The sequence below is a fragment of the Triplophysa dalaica genome, chromosome 5, assembly GCF_015846415.1.
Source record: "Triplophysa dalaica isolate WHDGS20190420 chromosome 5, ASM1584641v1, whole genome shotgun sequence".
Taxonomy (NCBI): Eukaryota; Metazoa; Chordata; class Actinopteri; order Cypriniformes; family Nemacheilidae; genus Triplophysa; species Triplophysa dalaica.
Genome location: NC_079546.1, coordinates 2,844,455 through 2,857,617, shown reverse-complemented (window position 1 = coordinate 2,857,617; position 13,163 = coordinate 2,844,455). Strand labels below are relative to the sequence as shown.

Sequence of the window (13,163 nt, the reverse complement as noted above, 5' to 3'; positions counted from 1 at the left end):
TGCTTCAGATGGGCAGCGGAAATAGTTTTTAAATGTTTCGAGAGCTACAAATAGACGTAGAAGTAAACACCTTGATGGGGTCAATGGCTCGCAATTATTCGTTCCTCATGTATAACTTTGGCATGCACGTTTCTCAGATGGAACTGAATGTACAAGAAAAAATAGCATTTGGATTTTTCATTAATTCATTTGGGAAATCAATCTAAATTTATTATGATGGTGAGCAGAATCATTGAGGTGTTTGGGAGGGATGTTAAATATTTGCCCCATAGAATGGAAAGAGTAGTGCCCTGTAGTGGAAGATGAGAGAATAACATTTCGGGCACCATTTGGACTCCAGCACAGTATGTGTGTTCATATTCACACTCAACAAACTAAAAACACTTTCAGATTTTGTTTGCTGCTTTTTATCATATTTGCCTTTTGATTTTCTCTCCTGCAATCAAAGTAAGATCGGTTACCATATATCCATAATGCCATACTACTTTCCATTAACTGTCCTCCATGGATTTTTTTGTTTTACGTTTATTGCATTAACCTGTGGTGACCTAACATCATAATACAGGATTTAGGCATTTATTTTGACAGGGGCGTTTTCTCTAGTCTCTCCCTGTTGATTTATGGTCATTCGCCTGCTCCCTCATCCATAGCAAGGCATTGCTATTTTCCTTCTTTCCCTAAAGTATTATCCTTATCTGTATTTTGCTATTTAGACGGCATGACGCAGGGATTTAATATTAGTTGGCCCTCGACTGACCCAGGAACTGAGACCGGAAGAGAATGTTGCTTCTGCAGCTTTCCAAACAAGCACTCCCTCATTCCCTGTTGCCGTTCCTCAGCAGGGGAGGCCAGGACAGAAAGACAGGCATCATTGGATGTTGACGCAGACGGTCATCCGTCACACTGTGGAAATGCCATTGGCTGGCAGTTTCTACTTGGCCAACTGAATGAAATGGTCCTTAGCTCCTGCGTTAGAGACGTCTAATTGTTATCTATCCTACCTGCCCACACTGCTGTGTCTTTATGACTCTCCACATTTATATGATTTTTGTTTAATCTTTCTAATGCTAGTAGTCGTGTTTTTCTAGTGAATGTGAAATGTTACAGTTCATACAGAATACTGCGAATCACAGGGAAAATACTTAAATAAAATTGTTACTCAAAATATTAATATAATTATTATGCTTTACAATTTTATGCAATTGGATTATAAAAGGAAAATCTTTATTAATGATATTTATTTTTATTATTTTATCTAAAGCAATGTTTAATATGTCTAAATGTACAGTTTAGCTTATGGCAACGAAAGTCAATCTTTACAGTCAGATTTAGTTTCTATAATGCATATTAAAATAATTGTTTTAATTGTACTCGTTTGGAGACAAATTCTTAATTTAATCTGCAAGATATGTATTACTGATGCAGCAAAAGGAACCCAGCAGTAGAAAGGTGCTGATGACGTACATAGGTGAGTTGTAAAAAATGAAATATTCATGAAAACGCACGTGACATCATCAGGGCTTCAGGTTGTGAATGGGGCAGCGCTGTTCACTTTTCCCACAAAGACCACATCTGAAATCGACGATCAATAAATCAGCCGATCAGTGCAGTGAACCTGGTCGTCACGTTGAACTGTTTATAGGTAGGTAGAGGTAGAGCGCAGCTCGGACTGAATGTGTGCTTGTGCGCTGCGTTACGCGCCGCCTCAAGAGAACGGGACAGTGGCCAATATGATCCAGCGAGTCCAACTCAAGGAAATATTCCACCAGTGAGACTTTCCACGCGTGAAAATGAATCGAGAGCGAATGCTGATCGTGGAGTGAAGAAAATCCAGAGGTTTACGCGACATTCGAGAGCGCAAAAAGACCCGGAGAGTAACAACGAAAGAAAGCAAGGCTGCAGGGAGGGAGAACAGATCTCTTATCATGATGATAATGATGGCCTAGAAACATCAGGAGTTATTTCTGCTTCTTCTTGACTGGATCATGATATGATGGGGATTTTACGCATCGGGGTTTGGTAATAGTAAAGAAAGGGGAACCGCTGTCGTTAGCGCACGAGTTTTACTTTTGTTTTAAGGCGAGGATGATTATAAGACACTTATTGCAGTCGGACGCGCGCTCTGCTACTCCAAAGTCACACCTATGAGTAGGAATAGCGCTTTTACGCATTCATGTGTGTGCGCACGTGCTGTCCCGTGACCGATGGCAGTGGAATCCGCGCGCAACGGCTATGTGCGCACTTGTGTCACTCAAGTGGAGCAAGACTCGTGTCACTCATGGTTGGCTTTGATTTGGAGTGTGTGGAGCTGTAGGAGTCTCTCCTCCGCCCTGTGCGTCGGCTCGGTATCCGTGTTCCTCGCTTTGCTCGTTCAGTCCGCTGACTGGGATGCGGAGCGAACGCACGCACACTCGGGATCTCCTGCGCTGTATTTATTGACGCTCGTGGAGTTCGTGTGGCAGCTCGTATCTCCGATCTTCACACTAGTTTGTGCCTTCTTCTGGGTGGGTCTGTATCTGCTCCGCTGCGGGGTGCTCATCCGCACGGCCGTCTTTCTCCTCACCGTGTGCCATCTGGGCGAAGCGGCTGCACAGTCGCTCTTGGATGCGCAGCAGCTCTACTCGTTCACGGCCACCGCGCTGGTGCTGCTCGCCTGCCTGGCCAGCGGGGCGCTCATGGTGGTGCGGCTGGGTCAGGGCATCTCCGTCCTCGTCTTCATCAGCATCATCAGGACCGTGTCGCTCCTGTCGCTGCAGAAGGTGCGCGCCAGCTGGAGACCCTACCTGGCGTACCTGCTCGGAGTGCTGGGGGTCCTGCTGGCGAGGTATGCGGACAGGCTGCTCCCAGATCAGGGCGCATCACACCGGGAGGGATCGAGGGGAGATATCCCAGTATTTAAAAGGCGCAGGAGGTCCAGCTCTGTAGTCTTGTCGGATATGGCACAGCACGGACAGTCCAGGGGCAAATCTCACAGGAGGACATCGCTCCCCTGCCTACAGAGAGAGCAGGTACCCAATAAGACACACACAAAAATTGTTATTAAAGAAATGTATCAGCATGTCATTATAAGGACACGCTTTCTGTGTTTGTTTTATTGTACAGTAAGTGCTGATAAACTAAATGCACTTTGCAGGATGCGTGACGCTGGTTGTGTTTATTTGGAAGATTATTTGAATAACACATTATTTGGTCCTACTTTACATCAGTGTTTGTTTGACTTTGTAGTGTGGTACTGAATAATTTTGACCTACATGCGCTTTTTAAAGCAGCTTTGAGTAAAGCTTTTATTTTATGAACAAAAAGTATAGTTATTCTGTATTGTAAATATATTATTTTTGAAACAAAAATAATTTTTCATTTCTATTAGGCCTATCTTTTTTCTTAGGCGTAGTATACTTAACCATAGATTGTAATTGGTTACATCGAGTGGTCTCACTGGAGCATGCATTCTAAGTTTTCATGTATTGCAACAATACTTGGTACAGGAAAAGCTGATGAATAAGGTAGTGAACTTGAACCACTTGTCCATTATGTTTTTTACAGTTGCTGGGATGAGTTTTGTGTGTTGTTTGGACAGTGTAGTGCTTGATTCAGACAAAAATAAAGTTACTATGATGTAGATATGTTTTTATTTGTGTAATGCTGCTGTTGAGATTGTTTTGTGCAGGTGTTGTGTGAAAAAAAAAGTTGAAGTTACATAAAATTTTTGGTGTGATAGAAACATGCCTTTGTGTAGGCCTGTGTATGCTCATATTGGTGTATTTTTGTGAGACACAGGTACACTACACTGTGTTGTAAGATTTTTGTGATTCATGAGAGATCATTGTATTCACCCAAATGTAAAGTAGTGTTATAAAATCAAAACAATAAAAAAGAAAATATATATAATATCATATTTAACTCAATTTTTTTCATTTAATTTTTTTTTTTAACAATTATTAACACAATGTGTTGCTTACAGTTAAGTCTAGTACACAGCATATTTTGCAGATGATTTCAGAAAAGTTTTTTTATATGAATAAAGTCTTGTACCCAATTTGTTTATGCACATAAACAAAAAAAAACTTTCAAAAATTAAATCCTGCTGTGAATATAACTTTTACACACTTAAGTGAGTCGCAGCTCAGGATTTTTTTCAGTTCTCTGGACTATTTTAACAAAATTTGGTCTTTGTTGCTTTTTCCTGTATTTAGTTTGCGCCCCCTAGAGACTGCAATGGAATTGTATTTATGGCTTTGTCATTTTGTAGTAAAAAAATTTGTTAGGAATCAGTATGTTGTCAGTGCAACTCTTGTGCCATGTTTGCTTTAACCATTTAATGGAAAGCAACGCACAGCCCCGACTGTGTTTTCCATGATCTCTCTCTTGCATACAGACATGCATATGCACACACACCTGGTGCACATGTGTGATGTCTGGAATGATATTAGTTCCTATAGCGGTTTATGTGAAGTTGTTTTATCTGTGTGGCCTGGCTGTGTAAACATACCACAGCATGACCTCTGCACCTTTCACGGCAACAATAACCTGTGTGTACTAATGGACAGATCAGACACCAGACTCTCTCTCACCAACACGAAGACACCGGCCAGAGATAACAGGCTACTTTTACACTAAAGCTTTTGGAAACCCAAATCCGTTTGACGTCAGAATGTGGTTCGTTTGGTTGTTTTTTGGTGGGGGGGTTTCTGAGCTTGGGTGTGCAACACAACCTGCCCATTTGAAAATATGATCTGGTGTTTGGTGTGGATATTTGCAAACTCTTTGTCATACTGCATTTCTTAGTTCCATCTCTCAATATTCATCTCTAAATAGTCTGTACCCTGAAACTCTGACATCACTTCGTGTTCACCACACGCTACCGAGCGATCAGGAAGTGATGTCATAGTCACTGTGGACATTATCTGTTGTTCACTCTGTAGAGTACATGCCCCGGGTGTTTTCAGTGATGGACTTCAAATCATTAATGCTATGAGCATTATTTTGTGATGTGAGTTATGTAAGATTTTTCAGAAGGACCTTGCGTATGAGAATGTGACGCTCACTGACTTTTTTCCAGCGACTCTCTCTAAAGACTTTGTTAACCTTATGTAGGGTTTGTATTTTCATAAACGTGTAATTTATGACTCCTGTTCCTAAATAATGTTAAAATATGTTACTGTGAAATTTCAGGCTCAAGGTCAGCCTTGCAGGAAGTTATAACAAATAGTTTGTTAATTTCATTGAAGACTCCATTGGAGAGATTTTGTCTCTCATCTGGAGGGCTTTCTGAGCACAGGCTGTGGGTGGTGAACTTAAACATAACTCATTGCATTTGTCTGCATTCAAGCATCATCCTTCGGAGAACCGTGTTCACAGAAAACACCCGTTTAATGGCACAAGGAGCCATTTCAAGGCAAACACTTCACTGCGTGGAGTCTCGATGAACCTTTAGCGGGTCACTGAATTGTCATTTGCCCAGGGCTGACTGGAAAAGCTGTGTGGTGTGAGCCAGACTTTCTGGTCAAAGCAGGAAATTTACTTAAAGATCTTTCCTTGAAGGTGAAGTGGGTCATTTTGTTCTTTGTTAAAATGCATTCCCAGAGGAAAGTGTTATTGCTCAGAGGTTACTCTTTCCTAGATCAAGAGATTTGATGGAGTTCTCAGCTGTGTTCCATTTAAGTATCAGGGCAATTCCAGCGTTATGGGCGTGATATTTAACGTTATGGAAGTGACATGAGAATGAATTTGTTACAAATATATTGAACCATCGGTTTATATTTCACTGAACCCTTGTTGATAGAGCCTAAACATCCAAAAATGTCAGTCTATGATTAGAAAACAATTTGAAAAAGGGAAATAAACATGCGTTATGGATGTGACCAAAAAGGACACAGTTTTTGGGAGACGATAAACTTGGAAGGATTTCTGTAAAATAAAATGCACAATCCTAAAGCAATAATACTTAATAATAACTTAATTTTTACGTGGTAAGGTTGACATTTTCGCGGAATTGCCCATCATCTTAAACCCAGATGATTCATTTAAATTTACCTAGGTGAAACAAATGGGGGTGTAAAATGAATCTAGAATGTAGAGGTAAAATAATATGGATCTTCAATAGATTGAGATCTTCAATAATATTGATTTTGGATTGCAGACTTGACAAATCTGAGCTCAGTTTATAACAATGTTGAGATTTCTTCTGAAACTCTAATGACGGAGACATTATGTCCGTTTATGTCCGAGATTTATGCAAAAGTTTCCATTTGCTCTCCATTTTCGTTGGTGTCTGGGAGAAATAAGTGAGATATTAAAGAGATTAACAAAGACATGGTTTGCACAAACATGAGACTTGGGTCAACATTTAAGGACATTTCAATTAATTTACTCTGTTATTAAATATGGAATTCTTTCCTCCTGTTGATATTAAGAATTAGAAAATAATAGTGACCTGGAAATGTTTTGTTTCTTTTCTATCTGGGGAAGTATAGATTTGTGAAATAGAAGTGTACATAGTCTGATACAAATAGAGATAAGTAGAGGCCAGGAATGTGTTTCTGTGCCATGTTTTTTTAAGATTCCTTTTCCCAGCCTGGCGCAGATATGAGGTTAGTAGGTGGGATGTTCTGTGTGCCCGGGATTGATAATAAACCTCTTAAAGGCAAACCTCGGCTCAGTCAGATTTAAAAATGAAAAAAAAAACTTCACCTCATTTGTGCCCTGAAGGCGATGGTTTCCTGTCTGAAGTGGACCGTACTTTATTCCTCTGCCCCTACCTGCAGTAGCCGTGCTTTCTATGCTGAGAGATTTTTAATCTGTACCAGAACGCTCCACACGCTGAGGGTTGTTTTCCTTCCCGCTGCTCACATCTACGGCTTCTCGTCTCCCTCTCGCTCTAATTGGTCTCGTCTGCATCGCCACTGCGGCACACAGAGAGATCATTGACGTCGGTCGGGGCCGGCGTGCTGTATTTTGCTTGTAAGAGGCCTCTGACCGTGCCAGGCCTGGAATGTGTAGCCTCAGCTGTCTTGCCGGAGTGGGCGACTGCCAAAAACCTCATCCATTTTAAAAATGCTAGCAGTTTGACTCTTTCAAAACAACCTAGAAGGAACACGAGCGAAGCTGCTCGCGGAACGCCCAACTTCGGTCTATCTGAACCAGGTGCACAGCTGGCGCAAACAGATGGAACCAAATAACCAAATGACATTAACTGCTCTACATATGTCAATCCAAAAGAACCGCAGCCCGGTCTAACAGGAAAACTCCAGTCCCTCAGAATAAAGGTTGTTTAGAGGCTTCTGGAAGAATATTGTCTCCAAGTAGTACGTTTAGAAATGAAGGTGCTTAAACTGTATGAGGGATCAAGCAAATATTTAGATATAATTATATTTGAAAATACTAGATTTAATGTTTTTATCTGTCTGTCTGTCTCTCTCTCTGTCTTCTCTCTTTCTTTTTGCCAGTCTCACTGTATGTATATCTTTCTCTCAGTCTGTCTGTTATTTCTTCGTCTTTATGTCGATATATCTTTCTCTTTGTGTGTCTGTCTCTCTTTTTCTTTATCTGTCTGTCTTTCTCTTTGCCTATTGGTCTGTTATCTATCTATCTGTCATTCTGTCTGTATGTCTGTCTATCTTTCTGTCAATCATCTTTTGTAATTATTCTGCTGATGAAAAATTTAGTTCTCTGTCTTCTCTGTCATTAAAAACAGACAAATATCAAGACATTTGAACAAGTTCTTTAGCCGATGGAAGGCCACTGCCGAGATGGCGCTTGTTATTTTAACCTGAGCTGGCCGGGGTCCAGCACACCTCTCTAGAGGAACCCACCCCACTCACTGCCCCTCTGAGCGTCCGGCTCACACAAGGCCCGTCTTGTTAACTCACTCAATAGCGTGTTTTACTTTAGGAAATATGGATGACAGATGGAGATGAGGGAAGAGTTCGGATTCACCGTCAAAAACCGACATCTGTCTGTCTTTTGTTAATTCTTGCCCTGCTGTTAAAAGACTCCTATATTGTCGATGTGTATTAATACTTGTGTGTGTCAAGATGTAAACGAACATACCATAAGTGAATTGAAAAAAATGCGGTAGAATGTCTGAATTTACCACTTTAATGTCCGAAATGATCTACACAGGTCTCACATCTTTGCGGATCTAAACGTCTTGACCACGTCTGACTCTTCGATCGCTGTGTTTGATGTGCATGTGAACCACACAGTTGAGTGTAAAACACTGCTGCGCTCTTCCCTGTTATCACTTCACATTAGAACCCTCCTCACGTACGGTGAGGGAACTCCTGACGCACAGCGTTTTGTGAAGTTCAGATAACAGCCGGCTTTGCGTTTACCTCCAGCGCTTCCCAAAGAAAACCATGAAAAAGCAGCTGGAGATTTAAACAGCAGCCAAGAAACACACAGAGTTGCTTAGCCGACGTTTTCTGCAGTTTACACCTCAGCTGCTGGCACAAGGCTCTAGATCTTGATGACTGCGTCTGAGTTCGTTTTGCCTATCAGATCATTGCGTTCACGATTGTAAGCGTGACACCTGGAAGTGCTTTCGGCCGCTAGTTAGCAAGCTCAGATTAAATGTGTAAATCGCGCGAGGCCACGCAGTGAGAGTTTCACTGGTCGGCGGTGGCACAGCTAGCATGAGAAATTGGCCTCTGCCTTACCTCTCCAGCTGACAGCAGGTACTGTGAGAATGGCTGCCATCTTACACTCACACTGTCTGACACATTAGTTGTGATCACAAGCAACCACAGGGATACTTTAGCGGTGGTTTCCCAGACATAGACATAAGACTAGTCCTAGACTACAATAAGTGTAAGAGCTGTCCAAACTGAAAACTTATTTCTTTAAAGTGTCTTTGTGCTGTCTCAAAATGCACATTAGTAATGTTTTAATGTAAGGTATGTTTGTTAAAACTACTTAAAGTTTAGTCCTGGTTTAAACTAATCCCAGTCCTGGAAACCGCCCCTAGATCCTTTAGTAGCACTTCTTTCCAACTTTCCAAGATGCAAACTGATGATTTCAAGTAGTTGAGCAAAAGTACAGTTGAAAACAATATGTGGCTTTTTCTGATTTTATTTATACAACAATTAAACTGAGATATTGTGCAATATTATATAAACCATATTTTGTTTCGTATTGAAGTATCAGCAAAGAGATTGTTCTGTTTGTTTAGCATTACATCTGCGATGTACTTGTTTCCAATAGACACTGAAGGCATTTCTATTGAAGGCAAAAACACTGTTGTTTTTATTTTAATAGGTGGCATGCTTTTCAAATTTACAGCACTTTCAGTTTATAGGCTGTTTGTGTGAGTGAACAGATTAACTCGGTTGTAATTTGCAGAAGTGCATGAATACAGCGTTTATGTGTTTGTTTAGTTCGCCGTCACGCTGCTGTTACAATTTCATCGGAGGCGATTAAAAATTATTGGGATTTTTATGCCACGTCTCTTCCTGTTTTCTCACTGCGAGAGACAAAACGAAAACAGTAACCGTTGTGTTAAGAGCGGATGAGTGACGTCCCGTTCGCAGTGCCCATCTGAAACTCATGTGACAGCTGCACCCCCATCATACAACAGTGACCTCAGCTGGCATCCTGGTCCTGTTGTTACGTAACAGGACGCTTTGGATGGGGGTAGAGCATGATGATGAGACAGAGTAAGACCTCATCTGCCGTTCATTGCTCCCACAACATGATTTTATTAATCATGTGCATTTTAATAATGTTGCCTGCGTTATTGATTTTCATTCTGCCTGATGCAATCGACCTCTCTTATTTTATATTAAGAGACTGATCTCCTATCAAAATGCATTTGAAAAGAATATGATCCATTTAGATCTAATGCAAAAACAACTAATGCAAAGCTAGCTCGACTAGTGTTTATTTAATTTAGTCACAACAATCGTCTTTCATCCTTAAACTGGACATCCATTGTGTGTTTTTATTTTGAGACGGCCAACTAAAGTTACTGTAGCTACGATAAAGCTGTGGTAGCCTAGTATTTGCCAAAACTATCATCAAAAGTGCATTCAGTCATTTTTATTGTAAGCCAAACTCAACATGTCAGCTCCTGAGAGGCGTCTCGCTCCATGACAAATAAAACGACTTGTATCTCAGACTGCTGATTTGACTGGAGTCTCCATCTCATTGTTTTATTTTCTTTTTTTAGGCGTTTTTTATTGGGTGAAATTTACCGATTATGCTTTTTGAAAACAAGAAATGACAATTGCAATAATTTCACAGTTCAATAATTGTGCTTACTAGGTGTTTGGGGGAAAATATATTTACCAAGGGTATTGTTTTGTCACTGGAGCAATACTTAAAAAGCTTTTTTGGACATAAAGTCAATTATTTTTAATTGCTCTTAAGCTGCACATTTTTTTTATATCCACATATTGTGCTGTTTGGCTAGTAGTAAACTTAAATGCACAAAGCGGATAAATGCATCCTGCATGCGAAATATGTAGTTTGTTTACTTACTATGAGCGTCGTACATGCAATAATGCTTTGCCAATCTTTTCTGTACGTCATGTCAGGGGTCTAAACCTGTCTTCCCCCACTCCTCGACCATGCAACAACACATCTGACATTTCAAACAAACCAGGCGGCCCGTGTGGCTGACGGCTTTGTCAAATAAACAGAGCAGCGCAGTTCCTGCTCGATCTGGTTGGAGGGCTGAACTGGTAACGCTCTCTCAGGTTTTGGGCTGTTGATGAACAGATGTGTCCAGGTGTTTCTGCTCTTCAGTTGGCACTAATGGCTGTCACAGGACTCTGTGCACGCGTGTCCCAGATCACGGGGGCTAATGGACTCTCTCTCTGTATGTGTGTGTCGGTTAAGCTGTGTGGATGAAGAGGGTACTTGTACGTGGGTTTGCTTTTCTGTCGTTTTTAAGGATGTGTTCAAAATAGCACACTTGCATACTATTATTTATGTTGCTGCAGTTTGTAGACCACTTCGGACGATGTAATTAAATCTGTTTAATGCCGGTTTGTTTCACTAAACAAAAGTTTAAACAAAATACAATCAAGTTTAGAATATGTATAACTGATTTAAACGGATTTACTGGATTTAACTATGTATGTAAGATCTAAATAATAATAATAATAAAATCAATAAAAACTGAAACCAGTAGTGCTTTTGGACCAGTGTTTACAAATTGCTTTTTGTTATACAAAATGCAATGCTCTTCTTCTGCTGCCTCTTATTAATAATAATATTTATGTAATATAATACATTATTGTATTCATTTTTGATTAGTATAAGAATATTTTCTTGATGTATTTAAATTAAATAAATTCTTTATGTATTAAAAAAGAGACATTATACTGTAAAATAGTATTCTATACCAAACACAAAATATAGCAATGCAAACCTGCAGGTTTTTATCTTCGTTCTTTCTTTCTGTACTTTATTTTAATGCGTGTTCTGTGTATAAACACGTATCGGAAAATGGATTTGTTAGGAAGTGCCCGTCTGTGTCACAGATGAGAGAATGCAGCAAGCGTGTGTGGCTGGTTGGGCCCATTAAAGCGATGGAAACACACACACCTCTGAGAGCAGCACTGGTTCTGTTTGGCAGGGCTGGGATCATATCATTAGCTGAGCTCTCAGGGTACATAAGGGCCTGTGTTAATGTCAGAATGGGCCGGTGGGCATGATATTCCCATTCACTCTCAGAACTCTCTATTCAGCTTTAGATACACACATACTCTCTCTCTCTTTCACCTTATCCACTACAAAGTCTCCTTATATTGGATTAAGTTGTTCTGGTAAGGAAGGCATTGAATGTTAATGTTACTTAGAAACAAGGTTTACTCTTCATTCTAGGAAGTGCATTTCTTTTTCTGGTTACTGTTTTTACACAATTTTTTCTTGTTATTTTTAGCAGCTCTATCTTTTAAGGAGCTTACACATATGCAATTTAGAGCGAGATATTGAAAGTAACCACTTCATAACCTGCTATTAAACACTTCATAACCCTTCCATTAAAACTTCTGGTTTGTTTGAATCTTAGATGTGATATTTATTTTTGTGACTCACTAAATTTCAAGCTTAGAATTTAACTCGAGCCAATAATGATGATGGTTGCAATATTTGCATAGTAATCTTTGTTTCTTGCATAATTTTGCACATATTTTTTTGTCATGCTGATATTTTACACCAGTCACGTGGTGTTATGCTTTGTTTTTTATGCAGAGCTCAGCGTGTTTTGTTAACACAAAAATAAGTCTAAAACATAAACATGTGCAGTTTATTTATTGATCTGTTCATTTTTATCAGAGAAAACTAAAATAGTATTAGAAAAACGACCTCATCTGCTCCTGGATTAATTCTTCTTGAATATATGATCTTTTATAATCAGTGTATGATTCATGTAGATTTATATGACTGTCTTGGCTTGTTACCCCTGTGGCCTCGCCAAAAATGTGACCCCTCGTGATAAATCATTCTTGCGTACCCATTTGTTTTCAGAAGCACATGGAGACTACAGATGTGTGTACATTGTCAGAATGATGACTACATGAGCTCTAGTCACTCAGAACAAACCTCACGTGGGGCACTGGGCTGTTACGTAGGTTGTTTTTCCCGTGAGACCTGAATAGAAAGTGTGTAATATAACAAACGGGGAATACGCAGCTCATCACCGCTCCGGGGCTTGGCCCAGAACAACACAGAACCATCATCAGGTCCGTTCCACCCGCGGTCTGTGGTTCTGCTTGCCTTTGGCTCTGGAAAGCTGCCCAGTTGCTAGCATCTGTAAGATTTAGTCTGGTTTGACTCATTTGGCTCATTGGCTTTCTTTTGTTGCAATGTTAGAGCCGTGGTACCAAAGAAGTTCTGTTGTCTGACTCTAAATACATGCTAACGCTTAATACAGCCTGTGCTAAAAACACATTGTAACGCAAGTTGAACTTTGTCATGGCTTTTTTGGAGGTAAAGCCAAAACTGTGGTCGGAGGCCGACTGCCCTGACCATATGAAAACAGTGATGTCATCCCTAAGGTCAAAATGGGACGCTGAACTAATTATTAATCCAATGAGATCCGGTACGGTTGAGCATCTATGTAGAGTCGCATGAGTTTGCTTTGTGTTGGTTGTGATTTCATGGAAGGGAAAGTTGAGCGTTTCACAGCTGGATCTCATCATCACTTGGTCTCTTTGCTT

The 13,163-nt window shown here is 40.3% G+C and overlaps 1 protein-coding gene across 4 annotated transcripts in view; it reads left to right on the top strand.

The window, feature by feature from the left end:
- pde3a (phosphodiesterase 3A, cGMP-inhibited) overlaps nucleotides 1–13,163 on the top strand; it is an 84,590-nt gene that overhangs the window by 30,501 nt on the left and 40,926 nt on the right. For 2 of the 4 annotated variants that reach the window (XM_056747544.1, XM_056747543.1), the window contains exon 1: nucleotides 1,372–3,008. The exons of 1 other annotated variant lie outside the window; for it this stretch is intronic. In XM_056747544.1, coding sequence (XP_056603522.1) covers nucleotides 2,205–3,008 — 804 coding nt within the window. In that variant the 5' untranslated portion in view covers nucleotides 1,372–2,204. Of the gene's footprint in view, nucleotides 1–1,312; nucleotides 3,009–13,163 lie in introns of those variants that run through there. One more of the 4 variants, XR_008906632.1, reaches the window with a different exon arrangement.